This window comes from Marmota flaviventris, chromosome 1, assembly GCF_047511675.1.
Source record: "Marmota flaviventris isolate mMarFla1 chromosome 1, mMarFla1.hap1, whole genome shotgun sequence".
NCBI lineage: Eukaryota > Metazoa > Chordata > Mammalia > Rodentia > Sciuridae > Marmota > Marmota flaviventris.
The window spans coordinates 150,024,668-150,046,184 of NC_092498.1; the positions used below are offsets into that span (position 1 = coordinate 150,024,668).

A 21,517-nucleotide genomic window follows, 5' to 3' on the forward strand; every position below is an offset into this window, starting at 1 on the left:
ACCAATCCCCCATGAGTATTGAGAGGCAGCTATCGTGTTCTAGTCAACTTTGTATGCCCATATGTTTATTTTCTTTCTGACTAGTTCCCATAGAATTGATGTTTGGGACTGCGTGCAGTGGCACATTCACTATAATTCCAGCAACCTGGGAGGCTGAGGCAGCAAGACCCTGTCTCAAACAATAAAAAGGACTGGGGATATAGCTGTTGGTAGAGCACCCATGAGTTTAAGTTTAATGTTGCAAAAATTACAAAAAATAAATAAGAATTGGGTTGGGGGGCTAGGATTATGGCTCAGTGGTAAAGCGCTTGCCTAACATGCGCGAGGCACTGGGTTTAATCCTCAGCACCACATAAAAATAAATAAAATAAAGGTATTGTGTCCAACTACAACTAAAAAAAATTAAAAAAAAAAAAGGAAAGAATTGGGTTGAATTTGCCTTAGCACAAAATAAGTGTTGAATATTAGTAATGACTTCTAATTTTTTTTACTAGTCAGGTTTCTCTAACAGTAGATGCTTTTAACTGATTTTTTTTTTGTCACTGACATTGCATGTGGGTATCCTATAAGACATTTTTATATTTAAGAAGTCTGTGTTGTTTTTTTTTTAAGAGAGAGAGAGAGAATTTTTAAAAAAATATTTATTTTTTAGTTCTCGGCGGACACAACATCTTTGTTTGTATGTGGTGCTGAGGATCGAACCCAGGCCACACGCGTGCCGGGTGAGCGTGCTGCCGCTTGAGCCACATCCCCAGCCCCTGTGTTTTTTTTTTTTTTTTAACTTTTTTTAGTTGTAGATGGACACAATACTTTTATTGTATTTATTTATTTATTTATTTATTTATTTTATGTGGTGCTGAGGATCGAACCTCAGTGCCTCACACATGCTAGGCAAGTGCTCCACCACTGAGCTACAACCCCAGCCTTGTGGTTTGATTTTTAAGATGTATTTTACTAACATATGTGTAAGGCAAGAGAAGGCCCTGTTTTGTTTCCCCAGTAGGTTTTAATCATAGTATCTTTTGGTAGATGGAAAGGAAACTCTGGAACTTCCTGTGTGGCTTCAGATGTGTCATTAGGGTTAGGCAGGGCTCCTGGAGCTGTAAATCCTGTCCTGAGTTGCTGGTGAGCACTAAGACATCCTGGTGAGTATTTGGCCACCCAGACTGCAGCCTTCTAAAATGTAGGGTTTATTTCTATATTGCAAGCAGTTTGTGTCTCCACCCATGCCTAACATGCTATTGTAAATAAAAAAGTAGTATCCATAAATTAATATGGTTTTAGCTAAGAAATTTACATTTATAGCTATAACTTCATACATACTGGTTTAGACCTGACAATAAATTGTTTGCTCTATAAAAGAAAGATTTTATATTAAATAACATGGTAATAGGCCAGGCACAGTGGCGTATGCCTGTGATCCCAATGGCTAGGGAGGCTCAGACAGGAGGATGCAAGTTCAAAGCCAGCCTTAGCAAGACCCTAACTTAGTTAGATCTTAGTGAGATCTGTCTCAAAATAAAAAAATAAAATAAAAAAGGGATGGGGATGTGGCTCAATGGTCGAGCACCCTTGAGTTCAGTCTCGAGTATCCAAATAAAAACAAAACATATGGCAGTCAGTATTTCTAATTGAAAAATTTTGGTTAAGAATACCAGTAATTCTGCTGGGGTTGTAGCTCAGTGGTAGAGCGCTTTCCTTGTATGCATGAGGCACTGGGTTTGATCCTCAGCACCACATAGAAATAAATAAATAAAATAAAGATATTTTGGGGCTGGGATTGTGGCTCAGCGATAGAGCGCTCACCTAGCATACGCAGGGCCCTGGGTTCGATCCTCCGCACCACATAAAAATAAATGAATGGAATGGAGGTGTTGTGTCCAACTACAACAATAAAAGAATAAATAAATAAAAATAAATAAAAAATTAAAAAATAAAGATTTTTTTTTTAAAAAAGAATATTAGTAATGGACTGGGCTGTAAATCAGTGAAAGAGTAGTGTTTAACAGGCACGAGGCTCAGGTTTCAATTCTCTTTCCCCAAAATGAATCCAGTACTAACCCATAGAGTAAGTGGATAAATCTAGATGAAGCAGATTGAGCAGTATAGTTTTAGTGTAGTTAGAGTTTTTTTTATATCTTGTCTAATAGTCATTGAGATCAAAGGTTGCATATTCCTAAGGAAGTGCTCTTGTATGGGTACAATTGAGGCCTTATGAAGCAGCAGAGAGGGACTGGGGTTTGAATTTAGTCTACTGTCACTTCTGAATAATTGACCTAGGAGAGCTTCTTACCTGATGCTCAATTTCTTCATTTATACATTCCCACAAGAATGGGCTATTGTGAGGATTCAGTAACCTGTACTAGGTACTGCACGGGACATGGTACCTGCTATCCCCTGCTTGGAAGAGGCTTGAGGCGGCCCTAGAAAGCCTATGGCTTTCTTTCTAATTTTGAGAACACTGCATCTGTTTTTAAGTTTTTTTTTTTTAAATTATTTGACAATTACATGTGACATATTTGATGGATTATCATAGAGTGAGATTATTCCTAGGACATGGAAACAGGATTCACAGTGTTTTTGTGAGGAAAACTGCTTTTTATTCCTTTCAGACTGTGATTTGGCTATAAACTGGAGGTGTTTGATGCTGATTGACGGCACCCTTCAGGAAGGTTGGGGAAGGGGAATAGTAACTTTTACCATACTCCTGTTTTCAGTGTTTAGGCAATAGAAGTGCTGTGAACTGTTCTGGTCCTTTGTTTCCACTCTGAAATCTCTCATATACCCAGAGGGCTCTAGGTAAGGGTCTTGCTAGACCCTTTTCTTTTTTGGGGGGTACCGGGGATTGGATTCAGGGACACTCAGCCACTGAGTCACATCTCCAGCCCTATTTTGTATTTTATTTAGAGACATGGTCTCACTGAGTTGATTAGCACTTTGCTTTTGCTTAGGTTGGCTTTGAACTTGCAGTCCTCCTGCCTCAGCCTCCTGAGCCATGGAGATTACAGGCGTGCGCCACTGTGTAGAGTGGGGGACCTAGTGTATACTCATGAATCTGTTTTGTGAATCCTTGCTCTTAATAGGGGTCATTTTGGACATTTGGGATAGCATTTTCAGTTGTCTTAATGGTTGATGGATGTTGTTGAGCATTTAATAGGTAAGGAGCATAGAATTCTAGTCTTAATATAATGATAATTCTGCAAAAAGGAGATTTCCTTGTGCTCTCTACTGCTTTATAATATCTTGCTAAATAATTTATATAGACAGAAAAAAAAACCTGCTAATGACTAAGCCTAAATTCTAACTCTATTTTACATAAAGCATTTAAAAAAATACATTTTTATATTAATGAAATTTTTAGGGAATGGAGTTAATTACTACAGACATAGAGGGGAAATTCCTTTGTTTTGTTTGTATATTTACCAAATAAGTCGGGGTTCTCCTGGGAAACAGAACCAATAGGAAATGGATCCCTGTAATCCCAGCTACTTGGGAGACTGAGGCAGGAAGATCACAAGTTCAAGGTCAGCCTGGGCAACCTAGCAAGATCCTGTCTCAAAATAAAATTTAAAAAGTGGACTGGGAATGTAGCAGCTCAGTGGTAGAGTACTTGTCTAGGAAGTGCAAGGCCCTGTGTTTAATCCCTAATTAAGAAAATAAACAAAAAGTCTATGTGTGTGTGTGTGTGTGTGTGTGTGTGTGTGTGTATATATATATATATATATATATATATATATATATATGATATTTATTTTAAGGAATTGGCTCATGTCATGACAGAGAATAAAGAAAGTCCCAAGATCTGCAGTTGACATAACTAGAGACCTAGGATAATTGATGGTGGTGTTCTAGTTTGGGTTCCCAGACCTAAGAACCAGGGGACCTAATGGTATAAATTTTAATCTGAAAGCTGACAGAACCTTATTCAGCCTTTCGGTGCTATGCTGGTCTTCGGTTGATTGGGTCCTCTAACCCCACATTAGGGAGGTTAATCTGTTTTATCCCATCAACCCATTAAAGTATTAATTTCATCCAATGATACATTCACAGACATACCCAGAATAGTGTTTGACCAAATGGCTGGGCATCCTTTGGCTTAGACTAATTGACATAACAATCATCACACTAGAGTGGGTCATCTTTTTAGAAAAGTATTGATGGCATTCGTGATGATAGTGTGGTATCTGAGTTACTACTACCACATGCCCAAATCAAGATTATTTATAGCTGCCAAATTCACAATGATTGAGTTTAGAGCTATAGATTTCTGACTCTTTTATTCTTAGTATATAGCCCTCTCTGAAAATCTACATATTGAAATTCATATGATTTGGGAGGATGAGGCAAGAGGATCACAAATTCAAAGCCAGACTCAGCAATTCAGTGAGACCCTAAGCAGCTTAGCAAGACCCTGTCTCAAAATAAAAAGAATAAAGAGTGGGCTAGGGTGGTTGTTCAGTGGTTCAGCACCTCTAGGTTAAATTCCTGGTATACACACACACACACACACAAAAAAATTATTTTTGTTATGAATTTTATTTTTAGTTTCTGTGTTCTATAGATATATTTAAAAATATGTATTTAATAGGTTGTCTCTGAATTTTGTTAGGATAGTAAAGGTGTGTTTTACATGATTTTTTTATTGCTTGATTGATTGATCATGGTACTAGGGAATGAACCTAGGGGTGCTTTGGCACTAAGCTATACCCCCAATCCTTTTTATTTTGAGACAGAGTCTCATTGAGTTACTGAGACTGGCCTTGAACTTGTGATTCTCCCAAGTTGCTGGGATTATAGTTGCTGGCATGCACCACCTGACATTATATAGTTATTAAAGAAGGGGGATTTTGAGTCTGATGCAGGTGAATACCACTGGTCTAAAATACCTCAAGCTGTCAGCCTCCTAGAATAGTCTATATCTCAGTATCTTTGACTTTTCTACTGTGCTTTTTGTTTCATCTAAGATCTTGCAAAACCATAGTCCTCCTCATAGAGTGTTTTATAGTGTTGGGATTTGTTTTCCAGAAATCCTTGTTCAGTGTTATTTATTAGTTTTCTTCTTAATTACAGCTTTATTAAGATATAATTCATTTGTCAACAGTTTACTTGTTTAAAGTGTAAAATTTTTAGTGTTTTTTAGTTTATTCACAGAGTTATATAACTATTGCCACAATCTAATTTTAGGTCTTTGTGTCATCCCCCAAAAGAAATCTTATATTCATTAGCAGTCAGTTTCTGTTTCCCTACCTCTAACCCCTGGCAGTTGTTAATCTACTTTTAATTGTATGTGTTTGCCTATTCTAAATAATTGATATAAATTGAATTATAAAATATGCGATCCCTTACATCTGGCTTTTGTGTAGTATGTTTTCAAGATTCATCCGTGTTGTAACATGTATTTGTACTTCATTCTTTTTTATTGCCCAATAATATTCTATTGGCATGGAATGGGAATTAGATGGATTCATTACATTTTGTTTGTGGCCATTGGGTGGATATACTTTGTTTTGCTTATTTATAAGTTGATGGACACTTGGAATTAAAGCAAAGTTATTTAGTATGCAGAAAGCATGTAAATATATGTGTCTAATTAAGTAACAAATATATGCCAATAATTAAAAAATAATTTAAATGTTTTTTTAAAAATATTTATTTATTTATTTTTTATTTTTTGGTGGACACAACATCTTTGTTTGTATGTGGTGCTGAGGATCGAACCCGGGCCGCACGCATGCCAGGCGAGCGCGCTACCGCTTGAGCCACATCCCCAGCCCCTAATTTAAATGTTAACAAGGAGTTCTATTGTAGTTATTTGGGAGAATTCAGGGGAGACTGTTTGGGTTGTTTCCATTTTGGAGCTATGATAAATAATGTCCCTATGATCATTTGTGCATAAATGTTTTTTAGTGTGTGTGTATACGTTTTTGAGTGGACAAATATTTTCATTTTTCATGGTGTACATCTAGGAGTAGAGTTGTTGAGGTCATATGGTAGCTGCCATTTGACGAAATGCCATACTGTTTTCCAAAGCCGAAATGCCATTCTCATTCCCACCAGCAGTGTATAGGGATTCTAGTTACTGTATGTACTTTCTAAAATTTGTGTTTATCTTTTTGATTATAGCCATTCTGGTGAGTGTGAAGTGGTAGTTAAATTTTAATTTTGGGATAGTGACAGCAGCAGGAAAGGCAATCTGTTGTATTGTTCAATGTGGTAGCCACCAGCTGCATGCAACTTTAAATTTAAATTAAGAAAAATTTAAAATTCAATCCCTCAGTTACACTAGCCACTTTTTAGAATGCTTAGTTGCCATTAAGTGTCCCCTAGTGGCTACCCTGTTAGTGCAGTTAGATACTTAAAATATTATCATTATCGCAGTGAGTTCTGTTAGATAATGTTGGTCTAGAAAATGTCAGTTTTACAGGGCTGAAAGAGTAGTCACAGAATGGTAGAGAATCTGACAGGTGTAGTAGAAAGGAATGCAGCATGGAATTTGGAGGAAAGAAGGAAATTTCTAAGAACCATATATAAGGCAAAGAAAGATGTAGGAGAAGCTTCAAAGTGGGTAGTTGAAGGAAAAGTTTTTAGAACTTGATTTGACTTTCTTTTTTTAAATATTTTTTAGTTTCAATGGACCTTTATTTTTTTATTTATTTTTATGTGGTGGTGAGAATTGAACCCAGTGCATCATGCATGCTAGGCAAGCGTATTTAGTATTTAGTATTGTCTGGGAACATGTAGGACATAGATGTAGACTGCCCTTACTCTGGGCAGATTATTCAAATGGGAAAGGAGAGAGAGAGCAAAAGAGTTGGTTAAGAGTGGATACGTTGGGCTGGGGTTGTGGCTCAGCAGTAGAGTGTTCGCCTAGCATGTGTGAAGCTCTGGGTTCAATCCTCAGCACCACATAAAAATAAATAAATAAAATAAAGGTATTGTATCCAACTACAACTAAAAAAATACTTAAAAAAATATCAAAGAGTGGATAAGTTGTGAGGCTGGGGTTGTGGCTCAGTGGTAGAGTGCTTGCCTAGGCAGTTGGGGAAGAGCTAAAGAAGAGTCTCTGAGGTTTTGCTGTGTTTTGGTGCATTCTTTTTGCTCCAAAGCCTTATGTCAAGGGTTGAACAGAGGCTCCTTGACCCTGTCTTTCCGTTCTGGCCACCGTCCCAGTTGTGTTGTGTCATGTCAAGCCAGGTAAACCTGGAGCATTGGAGCACAGTATAGGTAAAACATTCAGTAAGGCTATTGAAATGAGCCTTTTCTTTTCCAAAATGTTGCTCTGTTTGAGTGTTCATAAAACAGACCAACCTCTTTTTGTGCTCAATATGGTTTCTTAGAGTCATCATGGTACATAAAATCACCTCATGTTCAAAATAGTCTTTCATTTTGTTAATTATATTAGCCTGTCCAAAATGATCTAGGCAAGGTATCTTTCATAATGTGATGTTATTATACAGACTGTTCTTCTAGCTCAGTTAACAAATGTATATTTAAGGACTTAAATTTGGCTTCAGTTTTGTGTGTTATTCCAAGTCCTCTTAGCTGTGATCAATTATATACCACTTATGTGGAAGAATTGTTATATGCCATACAGATAAGTAAAATGGCCTTATTTCCTGAACCAATAATTGAGGCTAATGCTTTGATAAAGAATTTCTGTGCTGCCTCTTAATAAAAAAGGTATGCTGGAGAATATATTTAGATTCTGAATGTTGGGATTTCTGGGATATTCTGCTGGCTGATATGGGAATATCACAACAAATATCTGAAATTAGAATTTTGCTAGATAATTTGAAAAGTATGATCACTCCCACAGAATGGCTAATTCCCAAATGTCAAGATGATTATTGCTAAGCTGGGATTGTGGCTAAGTGGTAGAGCACTTGCCTCATATGGGTAAGACACTGGGTTCCAATCTCAGCAATTCATATAAATAAATGAATAAAATAAAGGTTCATCAACTAAAAAAAATGTAAAAAGGATGATTATTGCTTTGTTAAATGCTGAAGACAATTTGTACGCCGGCACTGCATATAATAGGATATTCTTTTTACTGAATGAACTAGAATCCACAAAATAATTTAAAATTAGTAGTAGTCAAGCCATGCCTATAATCCCAATTACTTGTAAGGCAGATGCAGGACGATTCCAAGTTCAAGGCCAGCCTTAGCAACTTAGTGAAACCCTAACTCAAAATTAAAAAATAGAAAAGGGCCAGGGATGTAGCTCAGTGGTAAAGTACCCTGGGTTCAATACCAAAACAACAACAACAACAAAAAGTAATATTCACGGAGGAAGCCTTGAAAATAGGACTCATTCTGATAAGCAAATCTAAGAATTTTTCAACATTTACAATCTTACTTATCACATGGTAAATTTCTTTAAAAACAAAAACTTAAAGAGCTCTCTTCCAGTTTTCTCAGTGTAATGCCATTATGCCATTTCTTTCTGCAGATTTGATTGTAAATGCATCACGGAGAGGCATCCCAGAATGAAGAAAGCAAGCAGGAGTGTTGGCTCAGTGCCTAAACTGTCTGGAACAAGTAAAACACAAACAGTAGAAAAAATTAAGTCTGAAAACAGCTCTTCAGCATCTACAGGAGGCAAACTTGTAAAATCTGGAACAGCAGCATCACTGTCAAAGGTATTCTCATGGATTTTAGGAGGGATATATTTTAATATGACCTTGGATTTATTAAATACATGTTATTTAGGAGTTGTCCTTTCCTGGCACTCAGAACACACAGCCTTTGAAGAGAGCTTATAGTAGCTGGCCTTAATTGGTGTTTTGGTTTTATGAATGATCTAAATAATAGTGTGAAACAAATAATTGAGGGTCAGGGCTGGGCTTGTGGCTCAGTGGTAGAGCACTTGCCTAGCTTGTGCTAGGCACTGGGTTCGATTCTCAGCATCGCATATAAATAAATAAAATATGGCTGGGGTTGTGGCTCAGCATTAGAGTGCTTGCCTAGCGTGTGCTAGGCCCTGGGTTTGATCCTCAGCACCACATAAAAATAAATAAATAAAGGTATTGGGCCCAACTACAACTAAAAACAAACAAACAAACAAATAAATAAATAAATGTATGTCCTTTGATAAAAAATAAATAATAATTGAGGGTGCCTTGTGCAGGGTGTTGTGCTCGTGTGAGCTAGGAGTAAAGTCAGCCTTCAGGGAGCTTGTGAAGTAAAGGATGGAGGTAAGGTACAAATATGAATAACTGAAATGAGTGGAAAATGTCATATGTCCTAGGGAAGTAGTAGTAATTTCAAGTAGGAAGATATTGTTTCTTGCCTGGGAAGGTTTTGTGAATAGAATGTGTAAACCAAATCTTAAAGCATGACTGGTTATAGCATTCCCGTGATCCCTAGACAGGAGTTCTTAGCCCCTTTACACACATAAAATGTTCTTTTTCTCTGGTATTTCCATCTGATCTAGTATTAACCCTAGTTAAAATTGGGGATTTTAATTTAGTAAGAGCATAATTAGTTTCCTTTAAACTCCTTATAGACCAGAATAATTTTTCTTTTTTTTTTTTTTTGTATAGCATAGTAATTAGACCATGGGTGTTGGGAAAAACAGACCTGAGCTTAGTACCTGTTTCATAGGACTGTGATCATCATTAAATGAGGGAATGTATGAATGTGGATGGCCCAGAGCTTGGCACAAGGCAATGCTTAGTAGAGCTCCCCCTCACCCCTTGTGGTGCTAGGGATTGAACCCAGGGCCTTGTGCATATTAGGCAAGCACTCTAGCACTGAGCTATACATCCCAGGCAGTAGCATTTTTATTAGTTAGATCTAGGAACTTTTCTCTAGTCCAGGATTGAGGAGTTTTCCCATGGGGTGTTCTTAGTGTCGATGTTATTTGGGCCATCCAAGGGATAAGCTTGCTCCATGACACTTACTTGCTGGTCCAGTCTTTGACATTATTGCACAGAAATCCACAGTATTCTAGCTATCTCAAAAGTTAATTTGTTCTGTTCTTCATTTTTTTGTTTTAGGGTTGTTGAGTTTTGGGTAGAAATTTTGCCTGTATGCAGAAAGCCAGAAGGGGGTTTGTGCTAGTCTGATAGGGAAAAAAACCAAGTATGGCCAGAAACATGATCCATTTAAAAGTCTTTTGTTTGTCAGAGACTGGATAGATTATGAATTAATTATTTTAAGAAGCACCTCAGAGGAATAGCTCATGAGGAACTTCCTTATATGTGTTGAAAGATCTAGCAGGAAATGCTGGTTTTTCTGTTCCAAGATTGTTGCATCTGGGCTGAGACTGTAGTTCAGTGGGAGAACACTTGCCTAGCAAGTGTGAGGGCCCTGAGTTCGATCCTCAGCACCACATAAAAATAAATAAATAGAATAAAGGTGAAAAAAATTTCTTTTTCTTTTCTTTTTTTTTTTTTGTACTGGGAACATGCTATCTGTGAGCTTATCCCCAGCCCTTTTTTTTTTTTTTTTTTTAATTGGTTGTTCAAAACATTACAATGCTCTTGACATATCATATTTCATACATTTGATTCAAGTGGGTTATGAACTCCCATTTTTACCACATATACAGATTGCAGATTCACATTGGTTACACATCCAGGTTTATACATACTGCCATACTAGTGTCTATTGTATTTTGCTGCCTTAAAAAGAAAAAAAAGAAAGATTGTTGCAAATGAACCCAGACTAATTCTATAGGTTTAAAGAAGCCCTCAATTTTTCTTCTTGCTGTAGTCCTAATGAATTGCTAGTAGTTATCCTATGGCCTGAAGGATGGTACCAGGAATAGACCTTTGCCCTATTTCTGTTAGCTGAATCAACATCCAGAAGTATTTCCTTGGTAGCAGTGCCACCACTCTTTTTTGTAAGATATGTGGCATTTCTGATGTAACTAGTTACTCAGTTACTGGGGCTATCTTCAGAGTGGAGTACCTGTGTGACTGAGTGACCTGTTATTTATGTGACTGGAAGAACAGGTTGAAATGTTGGCATTGGATGTGCATTGCTGCCTTCCTTCTGTGGCCTCTTCATCTGTGGCAAGCAGTGTCTTTGAAGATTTACTATGGACTGTGCACTGAGCAGGCATGGTACCTCTTCTGAGGTGTGGATCTGGAATTGCTAGTAGTTTGGTCTTAAACAGTGAGTATGTTTCCATTATAAAGCAGAATGTATACCTGCTCTTGCCAGTACATGCCTGCTGTTCATACCTTTGGCTCTGCTACTTTGGCAGGTTTGTGTAAGTAAGGGTGTGTGTGTGTGCGCGCGTGTGTGTGCGTGTGTGGTGTAGTTAGTGGGAAAGGTCAGGTGAGAAGTAAAATTATTTCGAAACATTTTGCCAGGGATTGGAGCAATTATTTTCATCTTAAAAAGAGGGTGGGGGAAGTTATTGATTAGAAATTGAAGTAAGAAGAGACAGAAGGAAAGAAGAAAATTATGAAAATGAACAGAAAAATTGAAAATATTCATGGGCTTTGAGGGCCTGTGGGTGTAGATCAGTTCTAGAGTGCTAATTGAGCATGTTTGAAGTCCCAGGATTGATTACCTAGCACTACAAAAAAAGGACAGGGTGCTTTGAGACTTTTCATATTTGAGTGTTATTTTATTTTTCTGAGTTTTCTTATTTCATCTTTTCTTGGCACATGCTGCCACTCACAGCATGAATTCCTGTAACTATGATGGAATATTGATGATTAACCAGTGTTTAGCTTTTAATTATTTAGACACCTTGTACACACACTCGTCTATTCATGTGTAGACACCCAAACTTATGTATCTGTCACTGCTCAATATTCTCACAATCTCTTTCTTACAATATGCATTTTTCCACTTGTTTTATTTCAAATGTTGTTTGAAGCTAGAACTAGTTGAGAGGAGAAAGGACACTTGATCCAGAAGACCTCACTAATGATTAAGGCTTTTGTAAGTATAAAATGAAGTACTGCTGCTGTTCATGTTGAGTTTTGGGCAGGTTGTACTCACTCTTTTCAGGAGCTGTGACATCTGGTTTAATTCTTTGTCATAGTCAGTAGAGAGGATTCTTTTCCATGTTGAGGTAGTCTCCAAACCTCTGTACCTTTCAGGGTTTTTGTATACTAGTCAGGAGTTGATGGTTAGTGCTTATAGAAGTAATAAACTTTTTCTTTATTCTGGAGAATATTTTTTCCTAAAAATTGATAAATGTGAATTAATAAGCTTCAGTCACAATCTAAGTAATTGGTAACTTTCAATGACTATTTGTGATTTATTTTTTTATGATCATAATCTGTAGTATAAAAGTTATTAGGGCTAAAGGTGTGGCTCATTGTTAACCATCTGAACAATCCATCTCTTAAATTTGAAAGGTAAAGCTCGATGAAAGCTAAATTTGAGCTTAAGATGTAGACTGAGAAACTTAAGTCTTGACCTTGAGAAGTTATGTGTTTTTCGATTGTAGTATTTCATTATTTTTATCTGAAATATTTTTAACAAATGATTTGCAGTTTGCATCTGTTATTAAAAAGTAGGCTAAAAATGTTCCTTCATCAGTTTCATGGTTTTGGACTGTTGCTGATGGGGAGTGTTTATGTGTAGGAATGCACATGTATTTACAGAATCTTGTAGCAAAACTAAAAGAAATAAGGGAAAAAAACCAGCAAATCTACCAGTAACTTAGTGAAAAATACAAGCTGGAAAGTACAGAGATGTTTTTACTTTTTTGTTGCTTCATAGCTTACATACAAAGTTTACAAAGCATAGGTATTGAGCTTAACGAATCATTGCAAAGTGACAGTAGCTTTAATTTTCATTTACATTATTACAGTGAGATTGAGCACATTTTCATATCTCTTTTTCTTTTCTTTTGTATTTTAAAGAGATAGGGTTTCACCTTGTTTCCCAGGCTGACCTAAAATTTCCAGGCTTAGGCCATCCTCCTGTTCCTTCTCTAGTAGCTGGCACTCTAGTCATGTACCACCATACCTGGTTCTCCAGTAATATCCTTTATCAAGATTCCCTACATGTTAATCTTTTATCATGATTACATGTTTTCCTCTACATACATATACATACATGTACACACACACACAATTTATGTTTTTTAAAAACTGAGTGTAAATAGTAGACCTGATGGTTCTTTACTGCTAAATATTTTAGAGTATATTTCTTAAAAAACAAGGACATTGTTTTATGTAGCTATAATTAATTATAAAATCAGGAAATTAACATCGATAAAATGCTAGAATCTAATGTATTAAATTTCATCAATTCTGCTATCATTCATTATTGAAAAAAGGAAAAAAAAATTTTTTTTTTTTGGTCCAGGATCCAGTTCAAAATCATGTATTATATTTAGGAGTTTGAAATGGTTCCTCAGTTCAGGAATTTTTAAAGAGTACAGACTAGCTCTTTGGTAGACTGCCTCTCAGTTGGGTGTGTCACTATTTCCTTTTAATCAAGTTTTTGCCTGAAATACCACAGAAGTGAGGTGTCCTTGATGTAGCATTTCTGAGAGCAGGTAGCTTTGGTCTGTTCCATTACTGGGAATATTTGCTTGCATTGGTTAAGATAGATAATATAGTATAGGTTTCTCACCTGTTGGACTACTATGTTTTGTTTTGAAACTGTGTATTTTCTTTTTCACTATGCTTTTACCCTATTTTTAGCATTTTGGGATAATTCTTTACAGAATCAATTATTACTATGATTTTTGCCAAATCATAATTTTCTGACTCCATTATTCCTTAAACATTAAGTAGTTGGCTTTCCATTCTAAGGAGGAGTTTACCCCCCAGCCACCCTGTACTTTTGTGTTAATTTGTATTAGTGAGAATTCATGGTGGACTCAGTTATAAATTGTTTTTAACATAATTATTTTGAGGCTCACATTGTCCCTGACTTATCCAGTGGGAGTGGCTTCATGTTGGTTCAAGCATCCTTTTGACATGTTCCTATTATTCTTTGAATCCTTTCTCAGTTTCTGGCACAGAAAGTTTTGCACTTTTCCAGCCCCAGGCTTAGAATCAACCATTTCTTAAAAGAGGCCTTGTTCCTTTTAGTGGGAGATAGAACATAAAAACCAAGATCTGAAAGTTAGATGTGCTCATTGCTTTTGGGAAACGAACACACACACACACACACACACTAATTTTTGTGTTTCTCTTTTAAAATGTATTAGTTCATACTGATACTTCCACTTCCAAGGACTTGAGTCATAATAACCTTTTCTGTTATCTACAATATACATACTTAAATTCTTAACCCTAGAATGTATATAAAATAATTTTGGAACTGCTGTTCCATACTGTGAAAAAACCAATTCTATCAACAAAAGTTCAGTATTCATTTATCCATGCCTGATGCTGTGGCATATACCTATAATCCCAGGGACTTGAGAGGCTGAGGTAGGAGTATTACAAATTCAAGACTAGCCTCAGCAATTTAGTAAGACTGTGTCTCAAAATAAAAGAATAAAAAGGGCTGGGGATGTAGCTCAGTGGTTTTAAAAAATTCATTTACACTTTTTAGGTTTTGGCTTGAGAGTTTGAAGATTCATGATCAGAATGCTGTGTTCATGGGCTGGGGTTGTGGCTCAGTGGTAGAGCACTTGCCTCACATATGTGAGGCACTGGGTTCGATCCTCAACACCACATAAAAATAAATAGAATAAAGATATCGTGCTCATGTATAACTAAAAAAAATATATTTTAAAAACAATGCTGTGTTCAGAAGATTCTTGGGTTCTGTAATTAATTTGAAATATAGTTAGTGCTACTTGTTTCTCCCATATTCTGTTTTAGCCCTCTGCCAATGTTACTTTAATTGATTTATTTTGAGTAAATGAAGCACTAACATAGTTTCAGAACTACATGGGAAGACATATTCAGACAAGTGCCTCTTTCTTCCTCTATTCCTTCTCTTTTTTTGGTACTGGGGACTGAACTCTGGTGCACTCGGCCACTGAGCCACATCCCCAGTCCAATTTTGTATTTTATTTAGATACAGGGTCTCACTGAGTTGCTTAGCGCCTTGCAATTGCTGAGGCTGGCTTTGAATTGGCAATTCTCCTGAGCCTCTGGGATTGTAGGGGTGTGCCACTCTCCATTTTATCTTGCTCTGTTCCTGCTCCCTGGAGGTAAACAGTTTGGTTTCCATTTATCCTTCCAGTGTTATTTTTTACATAAATACACAGATACATACTTATTTAGTTTTTTTGTAATTCGCTTATTTTCACTTAATTTATTCTAGAAAAGTCTCTATACCAACTTCAGCAGTCTTGCTTTTTTTTTGGGTACCAGGGATTGTACTCAGGGGCACTCTACCACTGAGCTACATCCCCAGCCCTATTTTGTATTTTATTTAGAGATAGGATCTCTGTAGTGATTCTGACTGTGGAAATGTACAGGGAAGCAGTCCCCTGGTGAGCAAATTCCTGGGGAGGCGGACAACAGGGGCTCTGTTTCCCACCCTTAGAATGCCCTGCAGTCTCTCCTAGGATCTGGTAAAATAACTAAATATATGTGCAATATCTAACTGGTATGGCAATGCCCTGCTTGAGAAGCCTCTGTGCTAGAGCCTCATTCAACCTCGATTGCAGGCACATAGCTCCTAGGAGTAAAGGAACTTGCTTGCTAGATAACTTCAGTGTTTCACCAAGCTCTGGTGCTTCTGGATCTGCCCATCTAACAGTTAACTTTAGACAGTGGACTTTCTAGAGAGCTGCACAAACTCCTGACATTACATATTGTAACTGTGGAATGTAATTGAAACAATAATGTAGTTATGGTATTAATGACCTAATGTAACCTATTGGTATAAATAAATATGGCCCCTTGGACAAGGAGCTACTTCTTTTCTGGCCTCTGCATCTTGTCTCTGTTTCTCTTTTTTTCTGTTTCTCTTTTTATTTTCCTTTCAGGTCTTCCTGAGTTGCTTAGTGCCTTGCTTTTGCTGAGGCTGGCTTTGAACTCTCAATTCTCCTGTCTTAGCCTCCTGAGCTGCTGGGATTACAGGCATGTGCCACTGCACCCAGCTAATTCTATTCTTTTTCTCTAGCTGTTTAGTACTTCATTTTGGTCATTAAAGTATACTACATGCACTTTACTGTATATAGGCTCGTAAGGTATACCAGTCTTTTGCAACCAGAAACAACACTATAATGAATAACCTTGTGCATATATATATTTTGTATTATTGAGGTATAACTTCAGGTTAAAACTCTGTATGTGCGATTACTAGGCAAAATGTGTATGCATATGTAGTTTTTACATCAAGGTGGTTCCCACCTGCAGTTTAAAAGTGTACCTTTTTTTCTACTTTATTCCCAAAAGAGTGTGTTTTTATACTTTTCATTTTGCCAGTCTGATAGATGACAAATGATACCTTAATCCCCAGTTTTTGTTTTATTTAAATTTTTTTATTTTTTATTTTATGGTTTCTTTTTTGACATGCTAAGAGTTTTAAAATTTTTTTAAATTAAAAATTTGTTTTAAGATTTTTAATTTTTATGTGTTCATATTGATCAGTTATTTGTAATTTAGGATTTTGAGTCATGTAGAAGATCTTGGATTTTATTTTTGATATGGTGTGAAATAGACCTTTTTAAAAAATATGCACTGGGTCTAGCACCATTTACTTGAAAACCCATGTTTTCTGCGCTGCTTCTTTGGCTGTAATGTTTCATTCTTTTTTTTTTTTTTTTTGTACTTGGGATTAAATTCAGGGACACTTTACCACTGAACTATATCCCTATTCCTTTTTAATTTTTAAGACAGGCTCTCACTGAGTTGCTGAGGCTGGCATAGAACTTGCAATCCACAGATCCATTGCAGCCACACCCCTGGCTGTAAATTAGTTTCTATTATTTTTTTTTTTTTTTTGGTAAATTAGTTTCTTAATGGACTCTTTTTGTATGTGTATGTATGTGTGTGGTACTAGAATTGAACTCACACATGTTAGGCAAGTACTACGTCCCCTCCCTTGGCTCTTTACCTTGTTTCACTGGTTTACTTTTGCCAGTACTATGAGATCTGAATTACTATTAGAGTTTGTGATTTGGTGCCCCACGGTATGTTTAACCTTACCATTGCCCAAAGCCAAATTGTAACCAGAGAAGTGTGACAATTAAGCCATTTTTCCACATGATTATGTAGAGTGTTTTCAGATTAATTATTATAAAAGGAAAATTTAACTTAAGGAAGAAGAAAAATTAGTTGAAAGGTAAATTTAATTAACAACAACAGAAAATGATTTATGTTGAATTCATATACTGGCTAATGGATGAAGGTGTATTGACAAGAAAGGGGACTCCATTTGAATTTTTTGGCATATTAGTTGATGGCCAGTTTTCTTTAGCAGAAACAAGTCTTGTAGAATAAACAATGCAATGTCTTCTTTCCTTTTTATTCTAGATGTTCTAGATTTTTCATAATGTGACAACCCTAAATTCCCACAATTTAATTCTATTTAATTTTTTGAAAACATTGATGCCTTTTCTGCCTTATTTTATTTTATTTTTTTTGTAAATTAGTTTCTTAATGGACTGAGCTGCTGGGATTTCAGGCATGTACCACTGCACCCAGCCTGGAATCAACCCAGGCCCTTGAGCATTCTAGGAAAGTGCTATACCACTGAGTTACTCTACCAACCCCTCTGACTCTTTTTAAATAAGATATTTTGACCAAATTAATGATACTGTATTATAATTTCCATAAGTGAGTGCTGAAAACCAAAATTTCCATATGGAATCACTGACATTTAGAACTGAAAGAGTCTTTAGAAATTAGTTACTTGTGAACCACTTTAATTTGTAGAAATGAACTTATCATTATCTAACTAAGAGAGCATGGCTGTGTATAGATTAAGACAGTATAAATTACTTGGCCAACTTGTACCTTCACCTTAAAGAGGAAAAGTTTTCCAGTACTTTATTTAAATGTAGTTTTTCTAGCCAGGTGCAATGGCGCGTGCCTATAATCCCAGATCCTTGGGAGGCTGAGGCAGAAGGATCATGAATGTAGGCCCACCTGTGCAACATAGTGAGACCCTGTCTTGATAAAGGAAAAAAAGTAGGTTTTCTTTATTCTACAGCTTTTTAACTCCTATGTTCTCTCTCATTTATAGGAGAAATAAAAACAAATTTCTTCACTATTTTTTTAAAATAAAAATTTTAAATCCTGTTCCATTATTCATAGTGTTATTTTTAGTCATCTTTATAAAAGATGAAGAAATGTCACAAAGGGTCTTTCTCAAGGGGTGTAATCATTGAGACGGGCTAACCCTTGCTTTAACAATGAAGTTTCTAATTTTAATTAATATATTACCCAGGCTTAAACAGAGGATGTCCTTTCAGTGTTTTTTTTTTAAATATTTTTTTCATTGTAGATGGATACATTATTTTATTTATTTTTATGCGGTGCTGAGGCTCGAACCCAATGCTTCACGCATGCGAGGCAAGTGCTCTACCACTGAGCCACAACTCAGCCCCTTCAATGTTTTTCTTTTAATTTTGATATAAGTTTGACTCTTAGAGAACTACATAAGAAAGATAAATTTAGGAATAATTTCTTTTAGATATTATTTTCAGTGAGTCACTTTAGAGTGGTGAAGATTATTTGCCTCTCAATGATCCCTAGAAATTTCAAGGTGGCACTTTCTGTGGCAGTATAGAACTGTCTTGAGATGCCCATGTGGTTTCACTGAGAAGATTCCTCTTTATGAGTCATGTCCGAGATGACAGTAACAAGGATGATGTCTTTACTTCTTCCCAGCCCTCACTGAATCTGGTATATATGGGTGCACAGCAGGCATCCATAAAATCTTTGATTACATATTATGATTTTAGTGTCTTAAAATAAAACTGTATGATTGTTTAGAAACCATAAAAAGATTTTGTTTCTATAGCACAGTATGGGCTACTGCTTACAAAATGAATGAACGTCTTTATATAGCTCTTAAAATCAGTATAAAAGTAAAGAACTTTGTTTAATCTTGAAATATTTAATCTTGCTTCATCTAGTTTTTATTTTCTGTTGCTTCTAGACCAAGAGTAGTGATGACCTTTTAGCTGGAATGGCTGGAGGGGTAACAGTGACTAATGGTGTTAAAGGAAAGAAAAGTACCTGCCCATCTGCAGCACCTTCAGCATCTGCCCCTGCCATGACCACCGTGGAGAACAAGTCCAAGATTAGCACAGGTATGGCATTCAGTCTGGATTTTTTTCCCATTTTTTTTTAATTGGTATATTATAGTTGTACATAATGGTGGCATTTGTTGTTACATATTCATACATACATCCAGCATAACAATATAATTTGGCTAGTATCATTCCCCAGTATTTCCCCTTTTCCTCCAGTTTGAGATATTGATTGCCTTTTGTTTGAGTAGGCATAGTGTGCATTATTGTTTGGGGCATTCCATCTAATTACGAAACAGTTAAAAAGAAAAGAGAAAAATTTCAAACATATGCAAAAGTAGACATGTTGTACTCATTATCTTTATCAATTCATAACCATTCTTAGGTCCTTAATAACCATCCTTCCCACTTATTTTATTTATTTATTTTTAGTGATGGGGATTGAACTCAGCGCCTTGCTTATGCTAAGCAAGCACTACATTCCTAATCCTTAATAATAAAATTTGAAGTTATTTCCAGACATGATATAATTTCATCCATAAATATTTAATTATTTTTGAAAGATAAAGATTTCTTTTAAAAACATAATCACAATACCATTATCATTTCTTAAAATAATTATTAATTATTCTTTAAATCAAAAATTAGTAAATGCTAGATTTTCACCTCTAAATTTTTTTTAAAACTGTTTTTATTCGTGACAGGATTCACTTAAGGGCCATATACAGTAATTGGCTGATGTGTGTCTTAAGTCTGCTTTTTTAAATCTATAGGTTAACCCCTCCTTTTTTTCCAGTTTAATTTTTATAGAAACTTTGACCTGCAGTATTTCCTAATATCAAATTTTTGATATCAGAACATTCTCATGATGTCCTTGAGTATTACCCTTTGTCCTCTCTATTCACTGTATGGCATTAGACCTAGAGCCCTGATAGGACAGATTCAGATTCCTTTTTAAAAAATAAATAAACAAAAGCAAGACACCTGGGGCTGGGGTTGTGACACAGTGGTAGAGCTCTTGCCTGGCACATGTGAGGCACTGGGTTTGATCCTCAGCACCACATAAAAATAAATAAATAAATAAATAAAAGGTATTATATCCATCTATCACTAAAAAAATATTTTAAAAAAAGACTCTTTTATGTGTTGTGGTGTGATAGACTTATTGTCCATCATTCTGTGATGTAAGCCTTTATTGATTGGTACCTAGATTGATCATTCAAATTAAATGGCAGCTGTTTTTAGATTTGCTAGAATTGATAAATTTACTCATTCTACAGTTTAAGGAGGAATGCTATTATATTTTGCTTTTTATACTCAGAAAACAAAAAACTTCAAGGCTTCCATAAGATCATATGATTGTAGTAAAGTTTATAAAAGTAAGTTGGCAAAAATTACTCCAGAACCTCTTCTGTCATCATGACATCACTTAGGCTATTATCCACTATTGTGTGTGTTAGACTTTCCTAGCCCAGGTTTACTGTTTCCCCTCATTCATTCGATTTGACCTTCTGCAGGTTGTTTCTTTCATCACAGATGACACCCCACCGTTCATTTTAATAGTACTGTGGTATGATTAACAAGATGGAATATTTCAGTCCTTACTTTTTATAGGCATTAGTTCATTTTATCCTTAACTGCAGCCCTATGAAGGAAAGACTGTTATTATCTTCATTTTTAGAGACAAGAAAGCTATACTTAAGCCAAGTTTAAGTATCTTGCCAAAGGCCATGCATTAATTTACTCAATGAATGTTTACTGGGGACCCATTTTGTACTAGGCCTTTGCTGCAGACTTGGTGGTGGAGCAACACTGAACTTTTGGTCTTTTACCCTGGGGTCATCACTACATTTAGTACTCTAGCTTTTATGGTAAAAAAGAAACAGTAAATTAAATACTCTATTGATTATTTGTGTCTTTTCCCATTTCTAACCTTTAGAGTTGTATTGGGAGAGATTCCATAGGTTTTGCATATGTGATTCCTTTCTGACCATTATCACCTGACCTCAGGATTCAGTTATCACCTCCCTGGAACAGTGACCCTAATATGGGTTTGTACATCTGTGTTAGTCTGCTAGGGCCACCATAACAAAGTACCATAGACTGATTTGCTTACACAACAGAAATTTATTTTCTTTGGTATTGGGGATTGAACCCAGGGAAATAAATAAATAAATAAATAAATAAATAAAGATATTGTGACCACATCCCCAGCCCTTTTATTATATTTTATTAGAGACAGGTCCTCTCTGAGTTGCTTAGGGCCTAACTAAGTTGCTGAGACTGGTCTTGAACTTGCAGTCTTCCTGCCTCAGCCAAGCTGCTGGTATTACAGGTGTGTATCACTGTGCCCAGACCAGAAATTTATTTTCTTACAATTCTGAAATCTGAAGATCAAGGTGTTGGCAGGTTTGGTTTTTCC

General features: G+C 36.1%; 1 protein-coding gene across 2 annotated transcripts in view; it reads left to right on the forward strand.

The window, feature by feature from the left end:
* The window catches only part of Specc1l (sperm antigen with calponin homology and coiled-coil domains 1 like), a 143,303-nt gene that overhangs the window by 24,650 nt on the left and 97,136 nt on the right, over nt 1-21,517 (forward strand). For both annotated transcript variants that reach the window (XM_027923357.3, XM_071617455.1), the window contains exons 2-3: nt 8,455-8,644; nt 19,002-19,155. In XM_027923357.3, the coding sequence (XP_027779158.1) occupies nt 8,492-8,644; nt 19,002-19,155 (307 nt within the window). In that variant the 5' untranslated portion in view covers nt 8,455-8,491. The remainder of the gene's footprint in view (nt 1-8,454; nt 8,645-19,001; nt 19,156-21,517) is intronic.